The sequence below is a fragment of the Bison bison genome, unplaced genomic scaffold, assembly GCF_000754665.1.
Source record: "Bison bison bison isolate TAMUID 2011002044 unplaced genomic scaffold, Bison_UMD1.0 scf7180017860457, whole genome shotgun sequence".
NCBI lineage: Eukaryota > Metazoa > Chordata > Mammalia > Artiodactyla > Bovidae > Bison > Bison bison.
The window spans coordinates 4217-12581 of NW_011491029.1; the positions used below are offsets into that span (position 1 = coordinate 4217).

The window sequence follows — 8365 nt, forward strand, 5'->3', positions numbered from 1 at the left end:
GTGTTTCGACGTCTACCGCTGCGGCTTCAACCCCAAGAACAAGATCAAGGTGTACATCTACCCGCTGAAGAAGTACGTGGGCGAGGCGGGTGTCCCGGTGAGCAGCACCATCTCCCGGGAGTACAACGAGCTGCTCACGGCCATCTCAGACAGCGACTACTACACCGACGACGTCACCCGCGCCTGCCTGTTCGTCCCGTCCATCGACCTGCTCAACCAGAACTCGCTCCGCGTGAAGGAGACGGCGCAGGCGCTGGCCCAGCTCTCCAGGTATCCGCAGGTCTCCCAGAAACTAGGGGCAGGGGAGGGCAGAGCCGGTTTCCAGCCGCTGGCTCATCTCCTGTCTCAGGTGGGCACGTGGGTGAGCCACTGACTTATAGGAGGACCCGCGCTGCGGGCAGGCAGCCGGTCTCTGCACCACCCTCTTGGGCCACTGCTGTGGGTTCCCAACTTCTTCTTTTTTTTTTTTTTTAATTTTATTTTATTTTTAAACTTTACAAAATTGTATTAGTTTTGCCAAATATCGAAATGAATCCGCCACAGGTTCCCAACTTCTTAACATTTAGAAGCTAAGGAGGGCTCATCTTCCCAATCCTTCCTTTTAAATGTAAATGCCTTTCCCCACCTCCCCTCTTTATTACTCACATATACATATTCACTATAAAAAGCTTAAAAATACAGTTAGGCAAAAAGAAGAAAGTTAGAGTCATCCCATAAGCCTGCTTTTGACATAACCATTAATATTTTGATGTTGCTTCTCAGCCGTTTCTGTATAAAACATGTACAGGGGCACGCATATATGCATTTTAGTATGTATATGCACATGTATATACACATATCGGAGAAGGCAATGGCACCCCACTCCAGTACTCTTGCCTGGAAAATCCCATGGATGGAGGAGCCTGGTAGGCTGCAGTCCATGGGGTCTCGAAGGGTCGGACACGACTGAGCAACTTCACTTTCACTTTTCACTTTCATGCCCTGGAGAAGGAAATGGCAGCCCACTCCAGTGGTCTTGCCTGGAGAATCCCAGGGACGGGGGAGCCTGGTGGGCTGCCGTCTCTGGGGTCGCACAGAGTCGGACACAACTGACGCGACTTAGAAGTAGTATATACACATGTGTAGTTCCCTGGTGGCTCAGACAGCAAAGCATCTGCCTACAATGTGGGAGACCTGGGTTCAATCCCTGGATAGGGAAGATCTCCTGGAGAAGGAAATGGCAACCCACTCCAGTATTCTTGCCTGGAAAGTCCCATGGACAGAGAAGCCTGGTGGGCTACAGTCCATGAAGTCGCAAAAAGTCGGACACAACTGAACGACTTCACTTTCACTTTCATACACATATGTGTATGTATAACATTTTGCTCACACAGCAAAGCGTATTCATTTTGCTGCTTTTTCCCCTTCATTTACCATGCATGTGTTTCCAAATAATTTCATCTTTGTATGTCAGTGCTGTATGACATATACACAGAATGTATATGTGTTCGTTTTTACAGTTCTGTATGGGACTCCATTTTGCACACATTCCCTAATGTCCTTAATTAGCCTTCTGTGTTTCTTTGTGTTTTTGTAACCAAATGGTGAACACTGCAGTAGCGTTCAGATTTTCATCAGCGTAAGCAGTTCTGCAGTGCACCAGCTTGGAGGACACATGCCCTGGCTTTCCTTTGGAGGAGCCAAGCCAGTGCCCGGAGCGCTGTTGCGATCTCCAGGCATGCAGTTTGCCTTCCTGAGAAGTGACCCTGTTACAGGTCAGGGATGCTTGCTACTTGTTGTCCAGCTTCCTTTGTGGCTCATATGGTGAAGAAGTTGCCTAATGCAGGAGGCCCGGGTTTGATCCCTGAGTCTGGAAGATCCCCTGCAGAAGAGAATGGCAACCCACTCCAGTATTCTTGCCTGGAGAATCCCCATGGCCAGAGGAGCCTGGTGGGCTGCAGTCCGTGGGGTCGCACAGAGTCAGACATGGCTGAGCAACTAACATTTTGACTTGTCATCCAGAAACTGACTTGCCTGTTTCTTCATAGTTGATGCGTGAATTCTACATGTTTACTCTCTTATTAGGTGGGATAGAGGTACCAATCACCTCCTGTTCAACATGTTGCCTGGAGGCCCTCCAGATTATAACACGGCCCTGGATGTCCCCAGAGACAGGTAGGTGTATTTGGGGTTGTCCACCTGATGGGTTTCTGAGGATTAAGTCAATGTAGGACCCTTTTGTTCATGTGAAATCATATTTCTAAGCCCACTAAGACATAACTTTGTAATCAGAATTGTTTGTTCAAGTGTAAAATTGTCCTCGGTCTTTTCCTCCCTGAGACCTGGAAGCATTGAAACCTGCCAGAATCTGTCCCGAGAAACTAATGGAGGGTTAGGTTCCAGTGGAGCATCTTAGAGGTCTGTCTTGTCTTCTTAGTCCGGGTTATGTGCTCCTGAGCACACTGTCTTTCCCCTAAAAGGCCTGGTTCATATCACTGGCTTGTGTCAGCTCTCTCTACATTTGGGAGCATTAAGTAGAGTCTCAGCTCCTGAGGGGAGCAGGCGTGGCCGTGTCATTGGAGCCTGTAACGTCCGGGAAGTGAGGCACTCTAAGTACCGCTTACTCTCTTCTTTCCTTCCTTCCTAATGAAACTTCCAAACAGGCAGAAGTGGCATGGGGTGGCCACGATGGCGGTTCAAGTTCAGGTACTGTGTATTTGGCCCTGTTGTACCAACTGCGTGGCTTCCTGGAAACCTCAGAAGGGAGGTGCCCCTAAGGTTCCTCTCCTAGTGCTTGGCCTGAGGCTCCGAAGAGAGCGGGAAGTGTGGGCCCAGCATGAGGGTCCTGGGCAGCAGCCACGGGAGGGGATTACTGCAAGTTCAGATATGAACTCATTTATAACCAGCTTTGTTGCAGTTGATGTTTAATTCTTGAAATCATTGTTACTGAAAGAGGTAAGAACAGCCTTAGGCCCGCTGTGGTCTCTGCTTACTTGAGGCCAACATCGTCATTTGTGAAAATCTACACTTAGTACTGCTTTTCCCCAGAAGATTAAGTCTAAGCCCTCTTTGCTTTTAAGTGTTTATCTAGAGTCAGTATTGAGTTTCTATCTGGAAAGATGATTATCACTAGAAAAGACCCTAGCGCCATCCCTCAGCTTTGGTGTAGAAACCATTTTGGACGGTAGAGGGCAGTCAGGCCACACAAGTTCTGTAGAAACCCGCTGAACACAAGGCGGTCTCTGGTTTGGCTCTTCGCCCCAGCGTTCCGGAGTGCGTTACTGTCTATGCGTTTGCTTGTTCTGGGAAAGTGAAATGTGTTAGGGGACAGAAAAGGGAAGGCAGAGAGGTGCTGGGAATGCAGTGTCTTCACCTGCTGTTCTGGCTTTAGTTTGAGGAGGGTTCATTTCTGTTTGGGACATGTCGGTTCTTGCTGACACTTTGGTATATGTATCTGACTGGGAGAAAGATTTCATTTTTATCGAGTGCACATGTTACAAGGAGTTTCATTTCTCTGCAGGAAAGTGTCAAGTAATCAGGAGAGAGTTGAAGTTCTTGCTGGTGCTTAGGTGTTAAGGATCAGGAAGGTTAAATCATTTTCCCTGTGCGTGTATTTTTGGAAGTGATTATAGGCAGTCCTGTAGCAAGTAATGAATCATCAAATAGTCCTCCGTTATCTTTCCACGTGGGAAATTTCATTTTGAAGCCGAGGTGGTCTTCGACTGGTTGGAGTAAGGAATAGTAGATTTGTTTGTTAATTTTTCTGACCCTTTGTCCTTGCTCCTGGATTCAGAGGAGGTAAGAACCATGCGTGTAGGATGGTTTTAGCAGAAGCTGCATATCTGGTTATTCAGAAATTAGAAAACAGGCTAGATTTAGACCGTTTCTAAGATGCCCCTGAAATCTAAAGTCATAAGTGTGATTTTTTTTTTTTTTTAAGAATTATCTGACTCAGAAAAATGCAAGGACCAGGACTAAAGCAGATGTCAGCTCAGCAAATACATCTTTCATGCTGTGTGAATCTGTGTTTCTCTTTCAGTTTTTGAAAATCCTATGTGTGGTACACATATACCTTCTGGGTACAAGATTGAAACAGTGTGCAAGTATACAAAGAGTAAAGTGTAAAAATATGTTTTCAAATTTTCCTCTGGTTTTACTCTTTTACTGAGAGGTAATCATTGTTCTCAAATACTGTGTGTTTTTTGAGTCTTTGATGGATTTCTAGTCAAACACACACATATATTCACCTATCCATTTTAAGTCAAATGATAGCAAATTATACCTCTTCAATGCCTGACTTTTACTGATCTTTGTTTTCTCAGCTATATTCTGTAATTTTATTACTACTTTAGATTTTTATTATCCTTTCTTTGCAAGTATCTCTCTCAAATTTCTACTTTTGTATAGGTGTATATTTATTTAAACTTCTTAGGGAAAATTTTAAAACCTGTATAAAAGAAGTGAGCCCCACATAACCACTGTCCAGCTTTGTTAATTGTCAACTTGATTCATCTATGCTCCTACCTTCTTCCCACCAGATTATCTAGAAACAAATCTCAGATGTTGTATCATTATGTCCGTAAATATTTCCATTTGAGACTGCAGAAGAAGTTTTTGTGTGTAACTCAGTGGCTCAGTCGGTAAAGAATCTGCCTGCAATGAAGGAGACCCCTGGTTCTATCCCTGGGTTGGAAAGATCCCCTGGAGAAGGGAATGGCTACCCACTCCAGTATTCTTGCCTGGAAAATCCCATGGACAGAGGATCTTGGAGGGCTGTAGTCCATGGGGTCACAAGGAGTTGGACACGATTGAGTGACTGATACTTTCAACTTTTTTCAAGGGCTTTTTAAAAAATATAACTGCAGCACTAATATCATACCTACAGCAATTAACACTTAGTTCTTTAACATCACTAGATATTCACCAAATATCTAGCCGTTGCTCAGATATATATGTCTCATTTTCTTTTTTTACAGTTTGAATCTGTAAACAAATGAGGATAGCCAGTAGAGTTGGTCGGTTTTTTTTTTTTGCAAAACCTAAAACTTGAATCTTTGTATTTGAGGGATTCGCAGGCCTGATTAAAAGGAAGCAAAAGATACACTTGCAGACAAACCGTGTTTAGCTCTGTGGATACTCAGATGGGAGGAGGCGAGCTGTGAGAGCATCTGGGGCAGACCCAGCGTAGGGACGAGGGTCCACAAGACAGGGAGGAAGAGGGCTCAGTGATGTCCCTGGGTCTTCGAGTCCCGGGAAGTGCTGAAGATGCTGGCGGACACTCCCAGCGACGGAGCACCTGGCCTGGGGTGAGTCATGGTGCTCACAGCTATGCTTTCTTAGGTGCACCGTTCCCATTCAGTCTCTCTCAGCTTTGGAACAGATCTCCGATTTGGGAAAACAGAACGCGCTTCTCAGCAATTCACTTTTCAGTCAATGTAAAACACATGTGCTGTAAAGCAAGGGAGGCTTACACTATTTTCTCCTTGGTAATGTTCAGGAAAGCTTGGCAGAAGAAGATGCGGTGATTTGGAGTGGAGGTCTTGTCAGCAGCAGGGCCGGTGTGAGGCTTGTTTGACTAATTGCAGCGGTGGCTCCTCCTGAGAGCTCCAGCGAGATTGCATGTGCGTGATCTGTGACATGAGGCATGCTTCCGGTTACCTGCTTGCCTCCTCCCAGGGCTTAACCCCCTCCCTCAGCCCCGGGGCTCCAGGGAGAGAGTAACAGTGAAAGTTGGTGTCATGTACACCTGCTTCCTCACCACAGATGCTCGCCCCTTCCTCTGGGGCGTGGGTGTAATTACATCACCCACCACGCCGCTTACCTGGGCCGCCTGATGCTGGTATATTGAATCTGTGTTTCCTCCTCTGCACATCGATCGTGGGGGCCCCTGCAGTCTGCTTGCCATCATGGTCATGGAACCCACCCAAATTCATGTTGGACGGAGTCACTGCCGAATGCTAATCAGGAAAAATGAGACCGTATGTTGGTACTACGGCTAGTCATTAAGTTTTACAGAGCAGACTGGCAGCTGGAGAGGTGTTCCAGCCTGCACATTACCTCCCTAACCAGTTCTTGGTTTCATAAAGCTTAAACAAACAGATTGGGATTTCCAGGGGTGGTTTGGAAATCTTTGAACTTAAACTGGTCATGTAAGAAGGGAATGTAGGCTGTCATCAGGGCAGGGAGGGGATTGGTAGCAATCAAGATTGCAAAAAATGTGGGTTTGCAGTTCATACATTTTGGCTCAGACTGTGCCGCGCATGGACCTGGCAGCACTCTGCCCCAGTAAGTGATTTGATGGGCTCGGGGGCCCCCCGGGACACAATAACCATAAACGTTGGTGTGATGTACACCTGCTTCCTTTCTAATGAAGTGTCACTGTATTACTTGCTGGATCCAGTTAAAGCAGCGTGTTCATGGTTTTCTAATTAAGGAGAATAAAAGCTCGTGTGGGTGGACTTGCAGGAGAAGCACTCGAGGTCAAGTTCTGGATTCTGCTTCCTGTGGAAGCAGTGGGGTTGATAAGACTGAGTAGCTGGAATGGGTGGTGAAAGCTGGTACAGGCTACACAGTGCACACGAAGCTTTGGGACGGCAGTGAAAAGAACTGATCTGGTGGGAACTGGAGCGGGCTGGGGCGCAGGCAGCGTGAGATGGGGTACTTTGCCGTCACCGTGGCTTTTTTTTTTTTTTTAGCTCATTGTCCCCCGAGCTTCCGTCAGTGGGACGGTAAGTGACTGCCCCAGCCAGTCCTGTTGTTATTCGTATTACTGTAAATGTGTTTAAGAGTCAGGGCCTCCTCGGTGGCTCAGATGGTAAAGATTCTACCCGCAATGCGGGAGACCCTGGTTTGATCGCTAGGTCGGGAAGATCCCCTGGAGAAGGGAATGGTAACCCACTTCAGTGTCCTTGCCTGGACAACTCCGTGGACAGAGGAGCCTTGAGGGCTGCAGCTCATGGAGTTGCAAAGAGTTGGACGTGACGGAGCGACTAACACTACCACGTTCACTGTCTGTTACTTCTGGGAGAGGTGAATGGGATCCAAACAAGGTAGCAGAGGGGCCGTTCGCAGGCTGTCCTCCTGGCTGTGCTGTATTTTAAAATAGGGAAAGTAAGGACAGACTGCTTAGGACCCCAGAGGAAGGCGGGTGACTCAGGACGAGGATGCAGCGAGTGCCCCTGAGATGCTGTTGTACAACGTTTAGCACTGTGTCTTTCTAGAAAAGTGACTTGGTAAACATCAGCTGTGGCTGATACTGTTATGAACATCCAGCTGCCCCTTTCCACAGAGCTTATCAGAACGAAGACTGTCTTTCTTTCTCACCGTTTGACAAAACCTTTTGTTTTTCAGGGCTCTGTTGGCTGGTGGTGGCTTTTCTACGTGGACTTATCGGCAAGGCTACGATGTCAGCATTCCTGTCTATAGTCCGCTGTCAGCCAAGGTGGACCTTCCGGAGAAGGGGCCCGGGTAAGGTGCCTCGGGCACAGCCAGCGGTGCTGAGAGATGCCAGTGAGGGCCAGGGGGGCGGGTTGCACTGCAGTCGAACCATCAGTGACAGGCCGGGGTCCTTGAGGGTCCGTCATTCCTGTCCCACACCAACCTTATTTATCCTTCAGTTCTCTCTCTGTCTGTCTCTCTCTCAGTCAGTTTGCAGCGCTGTCTACCAAGCTCCCCAAATCAGAAATCTAGTTGCTGTCCATAAGTCTTTCCTCTCCCTTACTTCCTGTGCGGAATTCCAGGCTTCCAGAAGGAAAGCAAGTGTTCAGCATCAGTTCAGTTCAGTTCAGTCACTCAGTTGTGTCCGACTCTTTGTGACCCCATGAATCGCAGCACGCCAGACCTCCCTGTCCATCACCAACTCCCGGAGTTCACTCAGACTCACGGCCATAGAGTCAGTGATGCCATCCAGCCATCTCATCCTCTGTCGTCCCCTTCTCCTCCTGCCCCCAATCCCTCCCAGCATCAGAGTCTTTTCCATTGAGTCAACTCTTCGCATGAGGTGGCCAAAGTACTGGAGTTTCAGCTTTAGCATCATTCCTTCCAAAGAAGTCCCAGGGCTGATGTCCTTCAGAATGGACTGGTTGGATCTCCTTGCAGTCCAAGGGACTCTCAAGAGTCTTCTCCAACACCACAGTTCAAAAGCATCAATTCTTCGGTGCTCAGCCTTCTTAACGGTCCAACTCTCACATCCATACATGACCACAGGAAAAACCATAGCCTTGACTAGACGAACCTTTGTTGGCAAAGTAATGTCTCTGCTTTTGAATATACTATCTAGGTTGGTCATAACTTTCCTTCCAAGGAGTAAGCGTCTTTTAATTTCATGGCTGCAGTCACCATCTGCAGTGATTTTGGAGCCCCCAAAAATAAAGTCTGACACTGTTTC

The 8365-nt window shown here is 47.4% G+C and overlaps 1 protein-coding gene across 1 annotated transcript in view; it reads left to right on the plus strand.

The window, feature by feature from the left end:
* EXT2 (exostosin glycosyltransferase 2) overlaps positions 1-8365 on the plus strand; it is a 136156-nt gene that overhangs the window by 1002 nt on the left and 126789 nt on the right. The window contains exons 3-5 of the mRNA XM_010832223.1: positions 1-270; positions 2065-2154; positions 7330-7446. The exon at positions 1-270 is cut by the window's left edge and continues 6 nt beyond it. Coding sequence (XP_010830525.1) covers positions 1-270; positions 2065-2154; positions 7330-7446 — 477 coding nt within the window. The remainder of the gene's footprint in view (positions 271-2064; positions 2155-7329; positions 7447-8365) is intronic.